Source organism: Lissotriton vulgaris, chromosome 1_1, assembly GCF_964263255.1.
Source record: "Lissotriton vulgaris chromosome 1_1, aLisVul1.2, whole genome shotgun sequence".
NCBI lineage: Eukaryota > Metazoa > Chordata > Amphibia > Caudata > Salamandridae > Lissotriton > Lissotriton vulgaris.
Window position 1 is genome coordinate 328,560,643 of NC_141685.1, and position 26,166 is coordinate 328,586,808.

General features: G+C 42.0%; 1 protein-coding gene across 1 annotated transcript in view; it reads left to right on the forward strand.

Annotated features, from left to right (window-relative positions):
• Positions 1-26,166, forward strand: part of LOC147747128 (cytochrome P450 4B1-like) — a 226,740-nt gene that overhangs the window by 41,582 nt on the left and 158,992 nt on the right. The window contains exon 2 of the mRNA XM_086952389.1: positions 18,832-18,976. Coding sequence (XP_086808515.1) covers positions 18,832-18,976 — 145 coding nt within the window. The remainder of the gene's footprint in view (positions 1-18,831; positions 18,977-26,166) is intronic.

The following is a 26,166-nucleotide window of genomic DNA, read 5'->3' on the forward strand; positions in this document are numbered from 1 at the left end:
TTCATTAGTCAATGCAAGTTCTGATATCAATATCTTTTGCAGGTAACCATATGTGGCACTGCATAAAGCATTTTTCTCTGACAGAAGCAGCTTAGGCATTGCCAGTGGAAACGCTGTGTTTCCTTCACCTTAAAGTGGAGGATGGAAACTCAGAGTAGAGGATCTGCTGATTTACTGTGTGTAAGAAAGTGCCCCTTTTTGACATGGTCCCCTACCTTTTGATTGGTGTTTGATGCACTTTTAAGTGAAGTGCACAGAGTTCGTGGAAACCAGGTCGCCAGTGTTCTTTTCCTAAAAGAAGGTAACTGTTCAGTTGTTCCTAAATAGGCAACGCCTTTAGCACCTTGTAAGTCCCAAGTAAACAATGCCCCTGGTACCTAGGTCATCAGTACTTAAAAAGTTCCCTAAGGGATGCAGCATGTATTGTGCCACCTTAAGTTATTGCCATTGATTGGCTACTTATAACAATGTTCATTTCTCCCACCATCTCCAAGCGACAGTTTTTTTGTTTGTTTGTAGCATTTTCAGTGCACAGTGTGTTTCTGTGTGACACTTCTTTGGAATACACTTTGTGGCATGTTAAGAAAAACGCTTATTTCTATGCAGTGAAGAGCCAACTTCCCTAGGCTACAGCTGACATGAAAGATGGCTATCAATGGGGCTAAGCCCGGGAACAGAGTGCTCAGGATATGACTGGACTAAGAAATGTTAAGCATAGAGGATAGGGCTGGGGACACAGACAGCATAGGACAGGGCTGTAGTGATGGAAGCCTAGCATAAATGATAGAGCTGGAGATACAGTCCACCTAGGACAGGGCTAGAGTGATGGAAGACTTGCATAGATGATAGGGCCGTGGACACAGACTGCCTAGACCAGGGTTGGAGTGATGGAAAACCAGCATAGATATTAGGGCTGAGGACACAGACTGCCTAGGACAGGGCTGTAGTGATGGAAGACTAGCACAGGGGGCTTAGACCAGGGACACAGAGGGCCCAAATCACAGAATGAATTTAAGACTCAATCCTAAACTTACTACTATTTTGGTATTCACAGAATGCACTTACTCATTTCGGTATTCAGAGAATGCACTTACTCATTTCGGTATTCACAGAAGGCACTTACTCATTTCGGTATTCACAGAAGTTAGTAGTCCTAACTTTAGGACTCCTAAATGCCTTCTGTGAATACCGAAAGTCTTAAAATTAGGATTTTTCTCAATTTAGTAGTAGTAAAGTTAGGACTCCTAATTTTAGGACTCCTAAACTGAGAAAAATCCTAATTTTAAGACTTTCAGTATTCACAGAAGGCATTTAGGAGTCCTAAAGTTAGGAGTCCTAACTTTAGTACTACTAAATTGAGAAAAATCCTAATTTTAAGACTTTTGGTATTCACAGAAGGCATTTAGGAGTCCTAAAGTTAGGACCACTAACTTCTGTGAATACCGAAATGAGTAAGTGCCTTCTGTGAATACCGAAATGAGTAAGTGCATTCTGTGAATACCAAAATAGTAGTAAGTTTAGGATTGAGTCTTAAGTTCATTCTGTGAATCGGGCCCAGACTGCCTAGGATGCTGGAGTGATGGAAGGCTAGCATAGGTGGCTAGTGCCAGGGACACAGACTATCTGGGGCATGGCTGAAGTGATTGAAGACGAGCATAGGTGGCTGGGGCCAGAGACACAGACCGCCTAGGACCAGTGGAAGTCTTTCATAGGGCGCTGGAGCCTGAGATACAGATCGCTTAGGGCATGGCTGGAGCAGTGGCGTAACATTGACTGCTGTGGTTTGGGGGGGACCCTGTGCTCCAGGGGGTCCCCTCAGCACTGTGCGCGTGCAGCGGGCACCTGGCCTGAGAGTTCCCATCTAGAGCATGGGGCCCCTGTCCCTCTCCACACACTTTGGAGGGGGGGGACTCAAGTTTTGCTACGCCACTGTTTGTGCTGGATTCTGAATCAAGATTTTGGTTCTGCGGGGGAGGCCACAGGCAGGGCAGCAGGCAGCGTGTGCAGAGTTTGTTTCAAATTGTCACGCCCCAGCATACCCGCAGGCGCGCACCCACTCCACCACGAGTCATCCGTTGGTTACTAACAGGCAGCAGCACCTCCAGGGGCCTGCCTAATGGAACCAATCAGTCAGTGGCAATGCAGTTCAAGAGTACAGGTAAAATAGACTGTAATTGCCAGTGAATTCACAGGCAGGGTTATGTAATACATCCCACAGTTGTCGCTCTTGACTTGTGCTGCTTTCACATTGTTTTAGTACTTTGCATGTCTGATATGCCTCCTTCCAGAATGAAAGTTGTCCTTTGCGGTCTGTTCACTTATTACATGTTGTGTTGACTTATGTGAACGCGCTGCTATGAGAACAATGTAAATTTGTCTCTGTTATTTGGACTTTGGACCGGATGTACATTCTTGTGTGCGTTGTGCTTCCCGTGGTGCATTAAGTCCGAATGTACAAGCTGCTATACATTATTTGGAGTCAAAACACACGCTTTAGTCAAAATGACCATTATGTGTTTGAAGATGAACTTTTGTTGGTGCTCAATTCCGGTTGTTAATGATAGTTATTGCATTGGACTTCGTACTGACCTGGTTATCTAAAGTACATATTAATATGGACAGGCAGTACTTAAATAAACATCTGTAATGGCTTTAAGGAGTACTGCACCTACGGTGCACAGTACTCCACAACACCGAACTAATTTAACCCATTAATGTCCGCTTCTTGCATTTCATGACCTCTCCCTGCACTTAACAAAAGCGATCACTAAACCGTGTATAAATGTCAACAGAACTATGAGATGCCTTTACTAAAACAGAATACAAATGATGTGTCATTTGTATGTGTTTACATATCTGTCTGTAAATCACTATGTGTTTGATTATGCTGGTGTTTTACTCAGATAAATATTCTGGTCACTAGTGTACTCTTACGGGTAATCTTCAGAACGAGGTAATCTACTGTGCTCAGAATATGAGATCATTTTCAATGTGATTGGCAGAGAAAATGCAGAATCTATTTAGTATAGGCAGTAGTAAGGGAAAGCATCACTCTGTCCCAAAATTGGCAGCATCAGTTTCATCAGGAACGTGTGCTTTCTTTCACTGATTGTTTACTGCCCCCAATGGGCTGTCTTTTGATATTTCCACATGCACTCTAGATCATTAACTTATGTCTGCAGAATAGGCCTTGCATCACAGGTGGTTGAGGTCACCAAATACTGACAGAATTTAAAAGTCATTGTAATTGCCACTGGTAGTCATTTACGTATTATTGTTTTTATGTAGCACTTACATTGCCTCTTGACACTAGTATTCAAGGCACTTGCGAACCAGTATTTGGAATCGCATTTGGTAGTTATGTAGTTATTGTTGTTATATACCACTGGCACAAATTGAGCACAGCAGGCACTGATCTCATAGTATGGACTCCACATGATACCCCTGGTCTCCACCCAATAAAGCAAGAACGTTTGCTTGAAATTGCACCATTGGTCCACTCATTTTTAAAACATTTTCTCGGGGTGAGAACCCCCCCGAACTCCCCCTGAAGATTGTTCAGGCACGCTCACTACGCTCGCTCATGACAGTGCAGTACGACGATTGATTTACACCTCCCCACTTTCAAATGTCTCCAGGAGAGTAAAGGGTTCAGTGAGTAGACTGGGCCTCCCGGGCCATAATCCAGAGAAGAAAATTACCTCACAGGTAGTCAGCAGTGCCAATTGAGGAAGTGGTTGGAGCAACTAGAGTAAGTGGGTGGAGCCACTGGTAGAAGTGGGTGGAGCCAAGGGAAGTGGGTGTTGCCTCCTAAAAAGATTTGAGCACCTGCACTTCATATTTTACAAATTAAGCACTGCATGCACAAGATCGTCAAACAGCAAATGAGGATTTTCAGATGATATTTGGACTGACAATCATAGTAGCGCAGGCTAGACACATTGCTTTTACATGCAATATGTAAAACACCCTAGAAAAGGGCTATAAAATAAATACAAAAACTCTCAAAATAATTCAGTACCGTGTATAAGGAGTACAATTATCTGGCAATGACAGCTTTCAGCTAAGGTAGAACTATTTCGTTAAGGCAATGTGTTACTGCGAAAATAGCTCAGCACAGTATTGAAAAAATGGGAAACACACAGAACAGAGCCATATGTACAAAACCAATATGCTGGTAGTATAACCTCCAGTGTGATGCTTTGCACGACGCACAGCCTCTCACCATGGCACAAAGGCGTAGTATTTATTCTGGAAGAATACCCTTCCATTGCAGGTTACTAAGACATCTGCACAAGGGTCAAGTGCATGGGATATGTATGTGCTGAGTCCTACAGCACACATGCAACATGTTGGTTTCTGGGGAAATCATTGCATTCCTCTTTGTTTTGGCCTGTTTCAACTAGGTGTTATTTTTTGTGGCTGATTCTGGTCAGTCTGCCTTAGTAACACAGGCTTTGTATCAAAGACTATGGGTGTTTGCAGTTTTCTGACCTTGGAATAGCCCCTTTGATGGCAAAGTGGCCCAAATTGGGTTTGACTCTTTCAAAATGCTACCTTAGCAGCATAGAACACCTTTCGATTTGGAAAGGTATTCAGAGATGCATCTTTGCATCACGCTGCATTATGCCTAGCTCCAGCACAAATGCAAAAACAAAGGTTGATGGACAGAATGCAGAACATTGTCATACATTCACCCAGCACAGAGATCTGGGCCTAAATCCATCTTTTTTTTGCACTCCACACCACCCCAGTTCAGACATGGCCATATGCAAATCAGCCTTGACCCTGTGCCTTCTGGGAACAGTCCAGCCCGAACTGCCAAGCCATGTCTTTCCTGGACCGGAATCAAGCATCCGAGGACCGGTTTCTGGCTATCAGCCGTCTTCAGCCAGGATAGCTTGACTCGGGAAACAACCTTTACAACGCAACTTTTACAACGCACTACCATTACAATGAAACTTTTACAACGCAACATCCATTACAACGCATGCATTTACAACGCAACCATTACAACGCATGACACTACAACGCACACCACTAAAACGCATGTCATTACAAAGCAGTCATTACAAAGCATGACATTACAACACATAACATTACAACACATAGTACCCTTACACTATCCAACATTTACCCTACTGTTGCACCCCCTGGAGTTAAAATAGTAATTGTTATCCCTACACTATCCAACACTTACCTTACTGTTGCACCCCCTGGAGTTAGAATAGTAATTTTAACCCCTACACTATCCAACACTTACCCTACTGTTGCACCCCCTGGAGTTAGAATAGTAATTTTTACCCCTACACTATCCAATACTTACCTTACATGCAATGTAATGTTATGCGTTGTAATGGTATGCGTTGTAAATGTAGTATGCGTTGTAGTGGAATGCATTGTAAAGGTAGTTTCAAAGAATTTGTTATAATGGCATGCGTTGTAATAGTGTGCGATATAATGGATGTTGCGGTGTAAAAAATGCGTTGTAAAGGTAGGCCTTGTAAAAGTATGCGTTGTAATGTCATACATCCGCTTGACTCCAGTGGTGTGGAGAGCATGGGACTAACGTCTGAGCATACCCATCCCACTCGGGGAGACAAATGCAAAAACAACAGTTGATGGACAGAATGCAGAACAATGTCATACATTCACCCCAGTACAGAGATCTGGGCCTATATCCATAATTTTATTGCACTCCACACCACCCCAGTTCAGACATGGCCATATGCAAATCAGCCTTGACCCTGTGCCTCATGGGAACAGTCCAGCCCGAACTGCCAAGCCATGTCTTTCCTGGACCGGAATCAAGCATCCTAGGACCCGTTTCTGGCTTGGTGAGCAAAATAACGATGTATTAAACCCAGATCTGTGACTCGGGGTGAATGTTTTGCCATTGTGAAACATTCCGTCCATCATCTTGTGTGTTTTGCTGTTCACCCTATGTGGGAAGGGTATGCCCAGACGTGGGTCCAGTGCTCACTAAGCCACTGGAGTCAAGCTATCCTGGCTGAAGACGACTGATAGCCAGAAACCGGTCCTAGGATGCTTGATTCCGGTCCAAGGAAGACATGGCTTGGCAGTTCGGGCTGGACTGTTCTCATGAGGCACAGGGTCAAGACTGATTTGCATATAGCCATGTCTGAACTGGGGTGGCTTGGTGAGCAAAATAACGATGGATTAAACCCAGATCTGTGACTGGGGGTGAATGTTTTACCATTTTGCAACATTCTGTCCATCATCTTGTGTGTTTTGCTGTTCACCCTATGTGGGAAGGGTATGCCCAGACGTGGGTCCCGTGCTCACTAAGCCACTGGAGTCAAGCTATCCTTGCTGAAGACGGCTGATAGCCAGAAACCGGTCCTAGGATGCTTGATTCCGGTCCAGGAAAGACATGGCTTGGCAGTTCGGGCTGGACTGTTCCCATGAGGCACAGGGTCAAGACTGATTAGCATTTAGCCATGTCTTAACTGGGGTGGCTTGGTGAGCAAAATAATGATGGATTAAACCCAGATCTATGACTGGGGGTGAATGTTTTGCCATTGTGCAATATTCCGTCCATCATCTTGTGTGTTTTGCTGTTCACCCTATGTGGGAAGGGTATGCCCAGACGTGGGTCCCGTGCTCACTAAGCCACCAGAGTCAAGCTATCCTGGCTGAAAACCGCTGATAGCCAGAAACCGGTCCTAGGATGCTTGATTCTGGTCCAGGGAAGACATGGCTTGGCAGTTCGGGCTGGACTGTTCCCATGAGGCACAGGGTCAAGACTGATTTGCATATAGCCATGTCTGAACTGGGGTGGCTTGGTGAGCAAAAAAACAATGGATTAAACCCAGATCTGTGACTGGGGGTGAATGTTTTGCCATTGTGCAACATTCCGTCCATCATCTTGTGTGTTTTGCTGTTCACCCTATGTGGGAAGGGTATGCCCAGACGTGGGTCCCGTGCTCACTAAGCCACCAGAGTCAAGCTATCCTGGCTGAAAACTGCTGATAGCCAGAAACCGGTCCTAGGATGCTTGATTCTGGTCCAGGGAAGACATGGCTTGGCAGTTCGGGCTGGACTGTTCCCATGAGGCACAGGGTCAAGACTGATTTACATATAGCCATGGCTGAACTGGGGTGGCTTGGTGAGCAAAATAACGATGGATTAAACCCAGATCAGTGATTGGGGGTGAATGTTTTGCCATTGTGCAACATTCCATCCATCATCTTGTGTGTTTAGCTCCAGCACAAAGCATTAGTAAATCTTGCATAATATTTAGCAAATTAGTAATTCTAGGTCGTCACTGTACAGAAAGAGAAAACAAAAGTAAAGATTCATAAAATTCTATGATAAAATAAAAAAGTATGTAACCGTTATATAGCAGTACAAATTTCAGAATAGGTTAATTGCGACAAAAGCTATACAATACTTCCGTTATATTTGCCAAAGAGGTATGCCACTGGAGTCTAGCTATCCTGGCTGATGAGGGCGGAAAACACGAAACCGGTCCTAGAATGCTTGTTTCCAGTCCAGGGAGAACCTGGCCAGGCAGTTTGGGCTGGACTGTTCCCATTGGGCACAGGGTCAAGACTGATTTGCATATGGCCAGGTCTAAACTGGGGTGGCATGGTGAGCAAAAGAATGATGGATTTAGGCCCAGATCCCTGTACTGGGGGAATGGATGACATTGTTCTGCATTCTGTCCATCAATTGTTTTATTTGCACTAGCGAGCCTGCAGCACTGATTGTGCCACCCTCTTAAATTGCTTTTTAAACATATCTAAGGCTCAATCTGTTTGTGCAATTTTACACTGCCATTTTGCCCTGGCAAAATAAACTTTTTACTGGGCACAAACCTTCTTTTTGAATACATATTTTTAATACATATATGTTACCCCTAGGGTAGGCCCTGGACAGCCCAGAAGGCAGGATGCAGTGTACTTAAAAAGTAGGACACACACTTTTAAGCTTTATATGTCCTGGTAGTGAAAAACTCTTAAATGTGTTTTTCAGTAATGGATGGCCTACCTCTCCCATAGGATAACATTTGAATGACCTTATATCATCTAATAAGCTGTACATTCCAAATGGGAGCAGGTAACTAGTTCATGTTTGGTCACTTTGGAATTGTAATGAAAAGTCTTCAATTATGGTGAAGTCAAATTTTAAATTACATTTTTGAAAATGCCACTTTCAGAAAGGTGGCATTATCTTGCTGTAATCATTTAGTATCTGTAGCCTGTCTCTAGGTCACATGACTTTGTTTATGTGACAGTTGGGCTTTGTGTATTCCTCCTAGACAGGCACCCACAGTAGAGAGCATAGGAGTGCATGGATGGGTCATCACTGGAACGCTGGGAGGCTATTGCTGAGCACACCCCTACTTATACTTGATTAGTCTGTGTCCTGCCTCCAGACAAATGACTGCATACCCCTTGTAGTTAGTCTGGAGCCAGGGTGGGAAATTAAGGATGCTTCTCCTCCACTTCAAAGTGACAGCTGGGTATAAATACTGGACCTCAGGCACCAACTCTTCAGTATATGTCTTGACCTGTGGATACTGAACCCTGCTTTGCTGCTGAAAGGACTGCCACTCTGGTGGACTGCTGCTGTGAAGGATGTCTTCCCTGCTACGCTTTTGTCTGGGTGAGGACTAGACTTGCATCTGTTGAACCCAGGACTCAAAAGTGACTCCAAGTGTTACTTGGCTAGTCCCCTGACTTGAGCGTGAGGGACAGAAGGCTTCAACAACCTTGAACCAGCATCCGTTACTCTACCATGCTAAATAGTGTCATCCCAGTCCTGGACTCTTGGAAGTATGCATAAGGTGGTCTGCCAACCTCTGTGGATACAGCAGAACCAAAGCTTCTCCTCAGCTGTGCCTCCTTCGCGTCCCTCATCAATGGAAGCCTCGATGAAGATGCTGGACTATGCATCGAAGTCCAACAGCTCCTTGGAAGCAACAGATGCCCTGACTGTGCGATGCATCCTTAACACTGGATTTCAAATTACAAGCCCACGTCGATGGAATCCTCGCCAATGATGCAGGACATCACACCACACCCTTGCAGCACCTTGGAACTGATGCATCGATTCGAATGAGCAAGGTATCTTGGATTAAGCATGGGCGAATTTTGCGAATCTCGCGTTCGCGAATTTTGCGGATTTGCGAACTCGCAAATCCGCAAAATCCGCGAATTCTCGCGAATTTGCGGATTATTTTTTTTTTGTGTTTGTGCGGGTTTCTGCGAGTTCGCGAGGGTTTTGTACAATGTCGCAAATTGCGAACTTACCTGTCGGGTCGCAAGTTTCGCGAACTTGTTGTTTCTACGTGTCCAGCCTGTTTGGGACACTCTTCTTCATCACTGCCACTCTCTGTCACCACTGCCACTCTCTGACTACTCATGCCACCCTCTGGCCCACCCATGCCACCCTCTGTTTCATCACAGCACCCTCTGGTTGTCCAGTCAGTGTACATTATTGTGGCAACAAGCACACCTTCCCTGCCTCAAGTGACCTGAATTAATTTGGGGCTGATTAATGTGTCACAGAATATTTTTTTAGCTGGCACCTGCTTCCTTAGTGCTTCCTGATTAGTGATCTTTTGAACTTGCTAAGTGCTTTCATTGTTGCAAAATTAGTTACAACACCTGCCCTGCCCCAACTGACAATAATGAATTAGGGGCTGATTAATGGATTTGAACCTCCAGCCTGGCTCCTGCTTGTCTCCCTTAGCTGTAATTCAGGACCTTTGTGGCATATGTGTAACTATTCTGAGGTTCAGAGCAGGGTCACATAATAGTTGCAACTGGCAACTGAACTCTGGAGGGGCCCCTCAGGAAGCACTACAGGAAATGGCTACTAATGATGAGCCTGAACTTTTGAACCTGGTAAGTAGTTTCAGTTTTGCTAAAATCGTATTTCTGCAATTTTGCACTTATTCGCGGGGCGCGAAGTTGTACTGGGAAGCCGCGAACTCACGCGAACAGTGCGAGCAAAATCCGCTGCTCGCGGATTTGCGGATTTTGCGGGAGATTCGCGAATCTCGCGGATTGCGAATTTACCGAAAATCCGCAAAATCCGCGAGCGAAACGGATTTTCCGCCCATGCTTATCTTGGATGCAGGTTCCCACAATGCTCCACAAACCAGGATTTAAGCTACTTTATTCAGCGGGTCCCTGTAGCCAGCCCTTGCTCTATACTAGTCGGCCTGAACTTGAGACTTTGTCCCAGTCCGACGTGACCAAATGGCCACAGTTGGTGTTTTGTGCTCTTTGGCTCTATTTTTTACTAAAACCTATACAATTATATCTCCCTGGTTCTACTGTTTAGATTTATGTCATTTTGGTCGTGTTTTATTTATTTAAAAGTACTCTATTTTTTAAAATTTGGTGTTGCCACTTTTTGAGGTGTATTCTTTACTGTTTTACTGTTTGAAGTGTTGCACAAATACTTTACACATATCCTCTAAGTCTGACTGCTCTGTGCCAAGCTACTGAGGGTTAAGAGTAGGTTCATTTAGGGTTTGCTTGGGACTTCCCCGATAAGTATTGTGGTTGCTGCTTGAGAAGGGTTTCACCCCCTCAACCAGTAGCCCAATTTCTTACACTCACTGACTGGACGTAGAAAGGCATTGTTTCTCCTTCTGATTCTAAGTTTGGGAGTCTTCTCAGTTCATGAAAATTCACATCTTCAAACCAGGTATCACTGGAAAATCTGCTTTAGTAATATCTCTGATTAAAAAGCTCTACGTTTCTGAAATGTGCCAAATATCTTTGATGTATATATGTATAAATTTATGATCTAACATAATAAAATGCTATTTGAATAACATAACAGCTATAATTAAATACATTAATAGGTAAACAATAGTGGTGTAATTTTATAACTTTAAAATAGTAATTAACATATTAGTTATGTCATTTTAGTTATAGGTATACAAGAGTGCATGCTTATAGGTACAGAGGACACATTGTATTGTTGGAACAGGAACACATTAGACATGGGTTGCTGTCCACCAAGCAATATTATATATGAGGTGGTATGTTTTTGAAATCAGATCTTGAATGGGAACATTTAAACAGGCAGCACATTGTACACTTTAATTTTAACATAACATTTGTTTTTTTACGTCACACAGTTCTATTGTGCGAAGGGTCAAACGATTATTAGTCTAGTGATTAATTAGGAATACTATTGCCAATGCTAATAATAATAATCAAAGTAATACCAATAATATTAAGATAATACCAATAAAGTTACAGTCCTGTATATAATAGATTACATTTAGCTTTTATAGATTTTGAACAAGCTTTGAAAAGCCAAGAGCTTTGAGCTTTAAATATCTGATCTACTGGCATACAAATGCATGCATCAATACGCATGTGCTTAAAACATCTTGAAATGTGCTTCAGTTGAAAGAAAACTCTTTTACAGCCATGCATCATGACCCATCCAAATGCAAGCATGTGTTGTGACAAATGTATGCCTGCATCATTACACCTGTTCAGAAGCTTCATGGTACAGTCACCATTTTGTTATTTTTTTCCAGGATTGGCAGATTTATCAAGGCTTTGGGCTGGTGCACAGACACAAAAAGTGATGCAAACAGGTGCAATGTGTTGATAAACTAATTTCTTTCCTGTGCACATATTGGCAAAACATAATGCAAACAGCACTTTGCAATACTTACGTTACCTTACGTAAATAGAGAGTTCCATGGGTGATACATTGACTATCCCAATGCAGCCTCTTAAGGTTTTTCATTCAAAACCCTATCTATTAATAATGGTAGACAGAACCTCCTGCCAAAAAATAATTCATCTTGAGGCATGAGGCAATCATACAAAAGCAGAAATGCCTTTATCACTTCTAACATTTCGGACATTGCATGTGTGATGCATTGTGTAGCGCAAACCAATGTAGGAAAAGTTATAAATAGAGCCTACAAGACAAAACCAATGCTATATGTAGCTCACACAAAAATTTGACACCAAGAGTGGCAAACTAAAAGAATATGTTTGAGAGCATATTTTAAGGAAGGTGCAGCACAGCTGCAAATTATTATTATTATTTTTTTTTTAAAGTTTTATTGTTTTATTGCAAGGAAATACAGCAAAACATATTAATAAACAAAAGAAAAAAAACAGAGTGTCTTCAAAAAAGAAGAACAAATTATATAATGAATTTTTAACAGAGTACAAAATGGAAGAGCAAATATAGAGTACATAAAAATTAAATCCACTCGGCAATTGGTGCCCAGATTTTTTCTCCCATGATTCTTTTTTTTACCCCCTTGAGCTTATAGATAGCAGATTCCATATTAAACATAAATAGTAATTTTTCCCTCCACATAAAGTACGTGGGGGGATCCTAACTAATCCATTCTTTGGTAATACAGGATCTAATTGCGGCCATGCATAGAAAAAGAAAATAAGAAATTGGTCTAGGCCGAGTAGTAGTGTGATCTATACCAAGCAATACTAATTCATTAGTTAACTTTATATTGCATTTCAAAATAATAGACAAAAAAGTTTCAATTTGTTGAAACAGCAATGATAATTTAGGACAAAGAATGAACATATGCAATTCATCGGCTGCATACAATCCACATCGGCTGCACTTCGTGCCTACCAACGTGCTCCATTTAGCTACTTTTCTAGGAGTATAATAAAGATTATGGATACACATGAAATGTTGAGATTTCATCATCCCAGTTATGAGACATTCTGCAGCCATTCTAATTGACAATAAAATATCGACATCTACTATACCTAGACTGTTGGCCCATTTAATCTGACATTGGTCTAAATCATCCCCGTATTCCTGCATTAGACTTGAATATATAGCACCTATCCGAGGTTTTCTTTGTAAAAGCTCTAGTAAAGGATTTTTAACCGGCGGAATTGCGGAATGGCCCTGTAGGAAGCTACGAAGTTGTAGGTATTTAAAAAAATCATTTCTTCCCACAGAAAAGTTGGTCATTAAATCCTGAAACAAAATCATTTGCCCATTACAAAATAAATCACCCAGGTGCTTTATTCCTTTCTGCTGCCACCTATACATAATTAAATCATGAAAGATTTCTGGAAATAGCTCCATTGATATAAGAGGAGTGTAGAAATTTAATTTCGCTAATTTTATATGTTTTCGAATTTTCTGCCAGACTCCAAAAGCTGATTTCAGCGTCTTATATTTGTTTTTTTTGTGGTAGCTGGGTTCTACTATTCTCAAAAAGCTACCCTTAACTTTCTCGCCCAAAATCATTTGGTAGATTGATGGAGTCTGACATTCTACAAGTTCAATTCTTTCACCCAAAATTAAGGGGCCAATGTATTGTAAGACAGCAGAAAAATAATAAAAAAGAAAATACGGTACATTCCATCCGCCGCATTCCTTACTTAGAATCATTTTTTTAGCAGCTTTTCTGTGACGTTTATAGCCCCAAAGAAAACGAAATGTGGTTCTTTCTAAGTTTTTGAAGGAATGTAATTGGAAATCCAGAGGAATCGTGCGGAATAGGTATAAGACCTTCGGTAAAACCAGCATTTTTAAGATGTTGGTTCGGCCAAAGAGGGACAACCGTAAATGATCTAGACGCTGTAATGAAGTATTGATTTGGGTGATAATAGGGTTTAAATTGCGCTCTGGTATTTTTTCTATAGGTAGCGAAATTTTAATTCCCAAATATGTGACTTCTGAAGTGGTAGGGATATTTGCTGGTGGGTTTTCTCCTGAACACAAAACTTGAGTCTTTTCCAAATTAAGTTTATAACCTGAAAAGAATCCGAACTGTTTAGCAATCTGATCAATAATAGGTAAGGCTGTTTGGACATCTGCAGTAGTAATCACGATATCATCGGCATAAGCAAGGACTCGGTAGTTAATATTAGCTAAATGTATGGGTTTAATATTGGCTTCCGAAAAAAAACGATTGATTAAGGGATCAATATAAAAAGCAAAAAGTAGGGGAGAACAGGGACATCCCTGACGGGTACCCCTAGAGATTAATAAAGGTGAAGATAATTGTCCATTGATTCGAATATATGCTTTGGGGGTAATATACAAAGTTGTCAAAGCTTTAATGATCCCCTGACCTAATCCCTTCCTGAGCAGAATTTCCCAAAGATAGTCCCAAGCAACCCGGTCAAAAGCTTTTTCAGCGTCTAAAAATACGAGTCCAATATTAGACCGAGTTGCTTGGGACCAATCCAGAAAGGAAATCACACGTCGAATGTGATCGGCGGTGTCTCTAGCTGGGATAAACCCATGTTGGTATTTAGAGACTAAAGGGGAAATAATATTAGAAAGTCTAACCGCTAAGATTTTAGAAAAAAATTTGCTATCAGAATTTATGAGTGAAATAGGGCGAAAAGATGAGGGTAATAACGGAGGTTTACCTTTTTTAAGAAACACCGTAATAATAGAATCATGCCATGATTGAGGGGAATTACCTTGCTGTGCATTTAAACATAAATCCAATAATTCTGCTTTTAATGCATTCCTAAAAAGTTTATAAAATTCTAACGGAATGGCATCAGGTCCTGCAGCTTTGCCTGAGGCTAGGGACATTAGGGAGAGTTCGATCTCCTCCCAGGTGAATGGTAGATCTAGTTTCTCCTTCTCTTCAGTAGATAGAATAGTATTCAATACTGGATCAACAAACTGATTAATTTGGTCTAAACAATCAGGACGATCATCATCCGTGTACAGTTTGGAATAGAAATCACTGAAGACTCTCAGAATATCTTCCATTTTGCTAACTGTCAGCCCTAAATGGTTATCTATTTTGTTAATACTAGCAAAAGCTGCTTTCTGTCTTGCCCTCTTTGCCAATATTTTGCCCGAGTTTTCTCCAACTTCATATAACTCTGTCCTGAATGCAGAGACTTGCTGTGCAAATTTCGCGGCAAAACGTTGGTAAATCGTATTTTTTAGGGCTGCTAGTTTCTTTATAATGGTTTCCGTAGGTAATCCTCGCTTATATGACTGCATAAGTTGGACCTCTAAAGATCTAAGATTTTTAAGTTCAGAAATTACCTGGCCTCGGGTTTCTTTTTGTTTGCTTAATGAATAACTAAGTGTTTCATCCCGAACCCCGCATTTAAAAGCATCCCAAACTATTTCTGGTGATGCAGTGCCTTTATTATTAAGAAAGAATTCTGGAATCCAAACATTCATACGATCAACATAGGCTGGGTCATACAGTAGTTTACGGTCAAAAGACCATGAGCGGGTAGTATTAACGATATTCAGTGCAAACTTGAGTATTAAAGGATTATGGTCTGAGATAACTTTTGGAAGGACCTCATATTCTACTTGTGCTAAATCATTATATAATCCCTTATATACAAAAAAATAATCTAATTTAAAAGATCTTTGGTGCGGTGCAGAAAAAAAAGTGTGCCCAAACATACCTCCTCTTTTCTCATGTCCTACATCAGTTAGTCTGTACTCTTCGATGATCCCTTTAAGTGCTATAAATACCTTCTTCTTCCTACCCTTGTATGGAATCCTGCTATGAATATCAAATGTTTCTTCCAAATGTAGATTAAAATCTCCACAAAAAATAATATTGGGTGACCATTGTGCCAGCTCTACACTTAGAAAATCAAGTGCACCAGAGTCATCCATTATAGATCCATACAAGGAACATATAGTAACTACCAATCCTCCAACTTTAAGTTCAGCAATCACCCACCGTCCAGATAAATCCTCTTTAACTCTTTTGACTTCCCCCATTCCACGCCTCTTGAGTATTGCGACCCCTCGTGTTGTGGAACCCTGACGAGAGCACCCTACCACTTCCAACCCAAGATCTCTTAGGGTCCCTCTGTTAGACCAGGCAATATGGATCTCTTGAATGCAAACTACATCCACCCGCATAGTTAATAACATCTGGGCCATTATACCTCTTTTTCTTTTATCATTCAAACCACATACATTGATAGAATATATCGATAATTTAGCCATTATAAAGCATTTTTAAATGAACTTGACTAAACACAAACATATGAGCAACAACTGCCGAAATCCGATATCTACCAAAAATGAATCTTAAACAAAAAACAAATACATCTTCCAGCTGTATGACCTTGCACCCCAAAAGAAGAGCTTCTTCCCACCCACCCACCCCTTTGTTCCCCCCACCCCTCCCTTCCCCCACCACCCCCCCACCAGAAGCGTAAGGGCTATTGCCCTCATTGATGGAATGTGAGTATCAGCTGTGAGTTCCACCCGGGTCTGACCCTCCTGACAAAATAGCAAAAGAAAATAGAGTGCATCTGGGACTAGAAAAAACAGCAAAATAAAGAAAAAAAGGAGAGCAGTTAAGTATCAAAGCATATTGCTAAGGGGGTCAGCCTATTGAAACTAACTGCAGTGTTAAACATAACCTTGTTCCTATAACTCTTATTACATAGTCTCTAAGTATTGTTGCGCTTTTATCTCCGATACAAAAAATAAGGTTCTTACTTTATGCACGACTTTGAGTTTAGCAGGGTTAAGTAAGAAAGTTTGACCCCCCTTAGCTTGCATTGGTGCCATAAGCTGTTTTAATCTCCAACGTTGTTGAACAGTTGCAGCACAAAAATCTGGTCTAACAAAGAATTCGTGCCCCAGACCTTTTCTGGGTTTAGAAGGTCTTGCCAAATCATAAAGAATCTCGTGGAGAAGATAGTTCTGCACACAGATGAGAATAGCTCTTGGATGTTTGTTCCTCCCTTCCTGATCTGTTTTTTGATTAAATGGGAACCGATGAGCTCTTATAATTTCTTTATCCCAGTCCCATCCAGTGAGATCTTGAAAAGCATCCGAAAACAAGTCTATTACAAAACGTCGAGTGTCTTTCCCTTCTGATTTTTCCCCAACTCCCAAGATACGCAGATTGTTGCGCCAAGCACGATTCTCTAAATCCGTTAACTTCCAGTCCACATCTTGCCTAGTACTGTCCAAGTCTTTAATTGAGTTCTTTTGTAGCGTTAACTCATCCTCTACCGCCGATATACGTGTTTCAGTCTCTTGCACTCTCAAGTTAGTGTCCGTACTAGACTTGGCCAATCGTCGAACAACATTTTGAAGTTTACGTACCGCTCCCTGAGTCCGAAGACCCTCTACCTTTGTTTCTTCTCTATGAGTTAGAATCATACGATACATTGAGGCCTGTAGCTTATATATGGACTTTAAGGTGATCTCCTCAGTTTCCTCTAATAACTCAGGAGTTTCGGAATTTTCATGATCGAATTCATTATTTACACCGGCCCCATCCCATTGAGGTTGATTCATTGCTGTTATATTCTCCTTAGATTTTTCCTCTATGACCTTGCGGACTGTATTTGAAGCTCCTTCATTAGTTAGAAAGTCAGGGCCAAGCATGTCTTCCTCTGTGATTTGATTGCACTCCTCCGACAGCTGCAAATTAAATGATGTCAACAAAAAAACTAATATGAAGGAGAAGTATGTGGGATAGTGATAGGCAATGCAGAGGAGTAAATGCTATATTACAGATATTTAAAATAATTAAATAAACAAAAAGGCAGGAGGGATGGGGTGATGGTGGGGAATGAAATGTATGAGCTTAAGGGGGGCCGGTGGAAGGATGGGGAAGCAACACACGAGGAGATAGCAATAAATACACATTTACTCTCAGGGAGTGCTGAAAGCAAAATAAAAAATAGTCCCCTCAACTAAGCAGTGGAATGCTGCAATTCATCTAAAAAGAATAATGTGAGACTGAAGGCTCCTAAGGGAGACAAACACAATAATAGGAATGAAACGCATCTAATGAGAAACAAGAAAGTGACATAGACAACAAAGCCATCCAGTCCTGAGCAAGAAGCTGACCAAACTTCTACTCTATGAATATGTAAGCAAAAGGTCTGGCTAACTCAGCTAAATCTCACTATAGCAGAGACTTAAAAATTTAAGTGTTAGTTGATAAGATGTCATAAATAATTCTATTAACCTCTTTCCAATCAATTTCTATTTAAACTTAAATATTTAAAATAAATTTAATGAACGTTAGGCATTGGTTGGTAAAATAGTACAGAAAATGTACAGAACCATTTGCTAATCAAAACCAACATTTGAAAAAATGTTCATGGTCCTGATTCCTGGTGGGCCAGTCAATACTGATCCCTGCCAAAGCCCTGGTTGCATATGGTTTGGAATTCTGAGATTTACTGTAATCATCGCACCCTCGCAATTTCCCCCGGTAAATTTTATCCAGTCAAAGTTGATGAAATTTATTGGGAAAAATTTAGTTCTGGATGTAATTCCTCAGTGTCCTGAAGAAAACACGGAATAAGAGGAATTTGCCTGGTACTATAAATACCCTACCCTTTTCTGGCCCACATTGAATCAGGGTCTAGATATTTTATAAAGCTGATTAAAATTAGCTTTGGCTGTCAAAACACCCTACTTTTTGCTAATCAATCATAACATTTTCTGAAAAACTCAAGTAGGTTTATAACTTTTCAAAGAAGAGATAGATTGATTCATAAAAATGTAAGAAGGTCCTTTATAGCATTCAACTAACTGATACCAAACATTGTTCAAAATAATCAGAATTCCTTTTAATACAATAAAGAACAAAACAAAACATTTTATAACATGTAAATGATACCTATACATTGTGTTCAACTTTGTCTTCTTTTTTGGTTCACTATGCACATTCTTTTACTCATTAAACATCATAAACAGCAAAATGTAGTGAAACAGGAATTATTTTCCATCCATTTAATGCAGAATGCAAGTTCATATTTCCATGTCACCATCACAACTTCTAAAATTGTTTGAAGATCTATGAACAAAATTTAACATTAAAATATTGTTTTCTGTGTTTTGTAGTTTCGGCAGGATGGGAAAGATTTAGATATATTAACACGCTGGGCAGGACAATATCCATACGGACATCCTGTTTGGTTTGGGAACTTTGCACCTGTGCTATTCATCAACAAGGCTGACTATGCCAAAACGTTACTTGGCAGAGGAGGTAAGAAATATACATTTATGGTCTAGAATGTAACACATAGTTTGATGAGTCCCACTGCTCCTTTAACAGAATGACTCTTTGACGAACATGCTGCTGTAAATACAACACAGTATTTTAAAACCTTTATAGTATTTAAAATTTAATTAGAATAACGGAATTGTTAATGTTAATGTTAATGTTACCGGATTTCTACAGCGCATAGCTGCCCGTGAGCGTCCCAGCGCTGAACCATTACAGATGGAATGAAGAGGGGGGAAGCTCACGGGAACAGCCATGTCTTCAGAGATTTTCGAAATGCCAGCAGGTTGGGTTGTGCACGAAGGTCAGAGGGAAGGGAATTCCACAATTTGGACTCGTTGTACGAAAAACAACGACCTCCTGATCGTGCTCTATTGATCTTGGGTACTCGAGTGAGGTGGGCATTAGAAGATCGGAGGGGTCTGGAGGTGGTATAAGGAGTGACCAGATCTTTAAGTATAGGGGGGGCTTTTCCGTTAAGAATTTTGTGCGTAAGGCAGAGAGCCTTGAACTGCACTCTTTCTATGACGGGTAGCCAGTGCAACTCTCGGATAGCTGGTTTGGCCGAGCAGCCGGTCTAAGTATTGGTCAAGATCCTGGTGGCGGCGTTTTGTACTACCTGTAATTTAGTTGCAACTTTCTGTGGTACGCCCAGGTACAGTGCGTTGCTGTAATCCAACCTTGACAAAATAAGGCCTTGGATCAAAAGTTTCCTTGATTGGAGAGGGAGCAGTGGTAGGATTTTTCGGATTGAGCGCAAGAGAACGAAACAAACTCCCGCCGTTTTCCTTGCTTGGGTTTGCATGGTGAGGTTTTTATCTAGCCATAGACCGAGGCTTTTAATCTCGGGCTTGGGAGTTGGAGGTTTACCCATGCAGGGGGGCCAAAGAGAGTCTGGGTGGAAATGGGCCTGATTCCCCATCACCATGATCTCCGTCTTGTCGCTGTTAAGCTTCAAGTGAGATCTGTCCATCCAGCTGACTATGTCTCTCAGGCAGGAGTAGAGGTCTATGGTTGGATTTTCCTGCTGGGTGAGAGAGACCACCAGCTGCGTGTCATCTGCGTACGTCAGGAGTTTTATCCCATGTGGGGTGACTATCTTTTCCAGGGGGGACATATATACATTGAAGAGCGTGGGGCTCAAAGAAGAGCCCCGAGGCACTCCACAACGTATAGGGGTCTCTTTGGATGTATAATTGCCCTCTATAACCTGGAATGAGCGGTCCTGAAGAAACGATTTCAGCCACGACAGGGCAGTGCCTGTGATCCCAAGATCGCTAAGTCGCTGGATTAGGATCTGGTGGTTGACCGTGTCGAAGGCCGCGCTCAGGTCCAGGAGGATCACTGCCACTGATCCTCCTGTGTCCATGATCTTCCTGGCTTCCTCGACCACCGTCACCATCGCGGTTTCAGTGCCCTGGCCCGGGCGAAAACCTGTCTGTGAGGATTTAAGTAATTTATTCGGTTCGAGATAATTAGACAGCTGGGAGTTGATTAATTTTTCTGTAATCTTGCTAGTGCACGGAAGGAGGGAGATCGGTCTAAAGTTGGAGAGGTTGAGGCGGTCTAAGTTAGGTTTTTTAAGTAAGGCCCTAACCTTCGCCTTCTTCCAGCTAGGGGGAACCAGTCCATTGGTCAGCGAGGCATTGATCACATTTACCAATGGTTCGAGAATGGTAGGTGCAACCAGCTTTAAGATTTTAACTGGAGCGGGGTCGGATGGTGAGCCACTTTTGAGTGAGTGGAAAATGGGAGACAGGGTGTCAGGACTTATAGGGGTGAATGAGTCAAGTCCCGTGTAAAGGTAGTTGCCCTGCAGTACAGGTAGCGATGAGTGGTCTATCGGGGAAAGGGGTGGGAGTAGCTGTAAAATGTTTTGGATCTTTTGATCAAAAAACGTAGCCAGTTCGTCACAGTGGTTGTTTAAGGGGTCAATCGAGCCTGTGGATTCTGGTGTTTTGAGAAGTTGTTTGACGATTAAGAAAGTCTTCCACGATGAACATGATGCCGAGCTGATTTTCTCTTGAAAAAAAGCGGTCTGGGCATTTTTCAGGGCTTTTTTTATACGTAAGAATAGACAATCTGTAGTCCTTCTTGCGGTTAGGGTCGAAGTCTTTCCGCCACTCTCTTTCGGCTTTCTTGCAAAGTTTCTTTAGCTGGCGAGTCTCCTGGGTGAACCATGGGGCAGACGTTTTTTTGCGGGAGGTAAGGTGCGTTTTTTTTGGGAGAATCGTGTTAAGGGAGTTTTCAATCCAAGAGGAGAACTCCATATCTGCTGTGATAGGGTCTGTTTCCTGGGTTGGTTTGCAGAGTTCCAGGGCCTGCTTCCACTTATCAGTGTCTAGTTTGGCCCAGGGATGCTTAGGTTTGTCAGGGGGTTTATTGGGAAGAGAGATGTTAGGTACTTCCCACCTGAAAGGGATGAGTAAATGATCCGACCATGGCAGAGGGATCGGGACATTAGTTTTAAAGTCATCAATGTTGCTTATGATGGGGTCGAGTAAATGTCCGAGCATATGCGTGGGTTGATCGCTCTGAAGGTGGAGCTGAAGAGTCGCTAGGTCTGCAAGTAATTCTAATGCAGTATTGTCATCGCTGTTGTCGAAATGTATATTAAGGTCCCCTAGGACTATCATGTTAGACGAGGTGCTAGACAATATAGTTGAAAATTCCAACAGGGAACTACAGAATTGGCCCAGAGGTGCTAACATTTTGTGTGTCACTACAGGGAATTAGGTGTTGGGATTTTAGCCCATCTATCTGTGAATGGGTCTCTCCCCTGCAACAGTAAAGACCCCAAAATGAACCTGGGGACCTTAAAGATTTTTCCTTAAAATGTCAGTCTTTTTTTTGTGGATACATGTCCTTGTGGCATTTGGGCCCAGGGTCAGATGGCAACCTTCCAGACATTGTGGTGAAATTTGCATCAGGAGAAGTGGGGGAATATTGGATGGTTGGGTTTTTTCTCAAGCCTTGCAAATTCTAGAAAGTTCTGTCAGAGAAATAATTGTTTTTTGCTAAAGGGAATTGTAGGTAAGAAAAGCACTTTGATCTTTTCAAGCCACAGTATTCTGGACTCCCCTGACTGTCTAGTTTCTTGAAATGTTTGGGAATTATAGGTTTCCTTGGGTGCTGAACAAAGAACAAGTATTCCTGAACTCAGATTCTTCGGCACATTTCAAGTATACATAGTTTTCTTCCACACACATTATAGTTCACCTTATGAATTGATGCGTGATCGGTACACAATAAATTCAACATGTGGAAAAAAGGACACAAATTTGACATGGATATTGTTTTGTCGAATACAATTATGAAGACTTATTGCAAAATGGCACAAATATCAAATAAAAGGCTGTGCACATGGGCAGGGGTGGAAAGAACGTAAAACTAAGGGCCGTGCACATTGTGTGGTTAGCTGCCTGTGGGGAGGTTGGATGCAGGTCCTGCTGTGTGCTGCACTGGGGTGGCTTTACTCATGGTAACAAAATATTACTTTACATTAAAAAGAACCTTGAATTTCAATAAAAAAAAACAAGGGTTCAATTAGCATTATAGTTAAGGGTGATATATATGAATATATATATATATATATATATGTGTGTGTGTACAGCTGTAAAGAGAGAGTGCACAACGAGCAACTGTATAATGTGGTCTAATCTGTCATTCGGGTTCGGTCTGGAGACATCATGAAGCAGGAGACTGAGTAGTTTGTACCATCACAAGAACCCTGTACTAGGTATTTAGGACCTTATTATATTATGTTTTATTTTAGTACATGTTTATTTTGAGGTACTTAGCTTGTTTTCAACAAAATTAAGCTAACAACGGTCACTGATTGGAATTAAAATGTTTAGGTTTTATTTTCCGTTCATAAATTTTTGATTAAACAGATACATAATTGTGAAGGTCAGTGCGTTTATGTGATTATGTGTGTGGCTCCAGAGTTTACTGCATAGTTATGAATTTAATGCATTTACCACATATTTGCAGTATTTACAAATGTCTTGAAAAATGTTCTTTATACTCAATTAAATTGAAATAACGCTGCCCGAGAATGTGCAGCATAATTTGTCGTTGATGGCACATAAATTGGAAAACGCTTCTCCATAATGTTTGCTTCTCTTGCCATCAAATCTTAGTAGGCTTTGTGTAGTGGTTTGTGGTCTGTCATTAAGATGATGAATCCCACATTTTCACACAGATATGTTTGAATGTGCATTTTTATACCACTACACTGGGTCATGAAGTGTCATCATTCTCCTCCCCTCCCTCAGCAATGGTCATAAATAGCATATTACACAATGCTTATCTCCATATATGGTTTATGCATTGTAATTTTTAATCTGTATTTTGTTTAACCAAAGGTAGACACTCAAAAACAGGATGCAAGGCGTTAAACTTGTGCAGTAAGATAAAATTCCACTGAAGAGGCATTGCAAATGTTTGGAGAATTGTTCCCTTTCCCTGTGCAAAGAAGTTGTTACCTGCAATCTGTGATGCAATAAACAGCATTTCTGCTATCTCAAGTTTGCTGAGCTGTGTCGTAAACTTGAGTTTGACCTTTGTGTTGTAGTGACAAAAGTAAATCTACATTTATTAATACAGTTGCTTTAAATGGCATGTTTCATTGGGCCATGATGTGGGTGTATATATATGTATTCACACAGGTTCAGGGACGTTATAGTTAGTTTGACATTTCACTTGTACAAAACCAGAAAAATTCGACCTCAGTACACGATTCAGGAACCACAAATCTGCAATAATTAATAAGAACATTGACCAGCCTGTAGCCAATCATTTTAACCTTGTGGATCATTCACTGTCAGATTTGAAGATTTTCCCCGTGGAACATGTTTCAAAGGAAGAACTACTGGACTCAAGGGAAAACTTCTGGATGTACAGTTTAAAATCACTCTTTCCAGATGGACTGAACATTACTGACAATACAACCTGATTACTGCATATCTCAAGAGCTCTTAGGACTGCATTGATTCCACATTCCAAATGGAATCTTACTCAAGGTGCTTTTTGAAAATTCAGCTGTTTCATCTGTGCTACCACTGAGCAAACCATCTTGTACTACCTGAGGAAGGCGGAAGCTGAAACTTTGTAGTGGAAATATATTTTTGTTCTTTGGTGAATCTGGTGGAGAAATGTGGCTCAATGATTAGAGCGGCAGACCCTGATGCAGCGGTCTAGCCCGGGACCAGGGTTCAATTCCCTGCCTCGGTGGGTCTTGGGCTCAAAATTCCACGGACCTGATAATTCTCGCCTCGGTGCCTATTCCAATCATGGAGTCCCACTCTGCAACTCTGGGCAATAGCTTGCTTAATCCCTACAACGGCCCCCACAACGCTAAGGAAGCCTGGCCTCCACCTTGGGGGTGCCCAGGAGTGGACGCCTCACAGGGAAAGCCAGGATGGGTTCCACAGCGGTATTCGTGCAAGCGCCTTGAGACCCTTGCGGGTGAGTAGTGCACTATACAAGTATCAATTTACAATTTTATCTGTTTGAGTCACTTCTTTCTTTGTCAATGACAACATTAATATTTTAACCCCTTCGCTGCGGCGGCTATTCCGCCGCAGTGCTAAGGGGGTGGGGCGGCCGCGCGGCGGCTCCATACTAGTGACGGAACCGCTCCATCACGGCTCGCGGGTGAGCTGTGCTTGTGACGGAACGGTTCCGTCACGAACCCACCCGCCCATTAATGCGTCAGCGCAGGCGCGAAATCAGCGGGCCGTGACGGAACCGTTCCGTCACAAGCACAGCTCACCCGTGGCTTGTGACGGAGCGGTTCCGTCACAAGCATGCAATGGGTTAAACAACAACAAAAAACACTGACATTCACCAGATATAGTTAGCAGAGCTAACTCTAACTTGTACCCCACCATGCTCTGCTTTTGACCACACATGTGATATCACTCATGATATGTTCTATAACATCATTTATGGTATTTCTGATGACATTACTGATTACATCATCCAAGCTTCATTTGTACACATTGCTCTATAAACAGGTAAACTATTAGAGCTATGAATGTAAGTGCAGAATAGATTGGAATAATATGAAGCGCCATTTCTGCTATCATACACACAACCCTCATAGGTAAAACAAGCTTGTGTGATGTGCAACATTGGCCCTATACCATACACTTCATGGTTTGCTGAGTTGATGTTGACTATGAATCACAGATGAAAAGGTAACCTATCCTGTACATGGTGTTCAATCTGTATACAAATGTCCCGGAAAAAACAAGTTCCTCCAGATACTGAAGCCCTGTTACATAACTAATGCCCTACTATGGACAGTCTTAACCTGTATAAAGCACCTGACAATCACTGAACCTACATTGAGAAAAGAAGTAGATATAAGTTGAAAAGCGGGTACTGTTGACAGCGTTTACCCTTCTGAGCCTGTAGACTTGTTGAGAAACTTGAGTTTCAGATTGGATAATGCCCTTTCTTGCAAGACCCAGATTTGCAAGTCTCTTCCTCCTGCTTCGGGAAACTCTGTATCCTGCGGAAATTTCTCCACTTCCTCCCGATGGACTGCAGGAGAACGGTGGTTCATGCCTTTATTACATCCCATCTGGACCATGCCAACAGTCTGTACTTGGGTCACCCTGCATATCTGATCCACAGACTGCAAATAATACAGAATGCAGTGGCTAGACGGATTTGCAAGGTGCCTTACCGACACTCCATCACACCCCACCTAAGAAGCCTCCACTGGCAACCCGTCATAAGGAGAATAGAATTCAAGGCACTCACCCTGGCCTACAGAGCAACTAGGAGCTGAGGCCCAGCCTACTTGAGATTTAGACTCCAACACTACCAGCATGACCGGGTCCTGAGATCTAACCACCTGCAGGTCCTCACCACCCCCCACCATCGCAAGGCGAGGGTAGGCGACAGAGCCTATGCAGTTAGAACCACTAAAACTGTGGAACAATATGTCGCTCCCTCTACGTCTGACTGAACCTGAACCCGCCTTTAGACGAGCTCTAAAAACCTGGCTATTCAACCATCACTAAGGCTACTTGTGCCCTGTGTCTCTCGACTGCCTTAGCGCCGGGACACCTCCGGTGGAGGTAGCTGCGCACCCTACAAACTCCAAATAATAAAAATATGGAGGGAGTCCACTCTGTACCAGTTTGTTTGAAGACAGA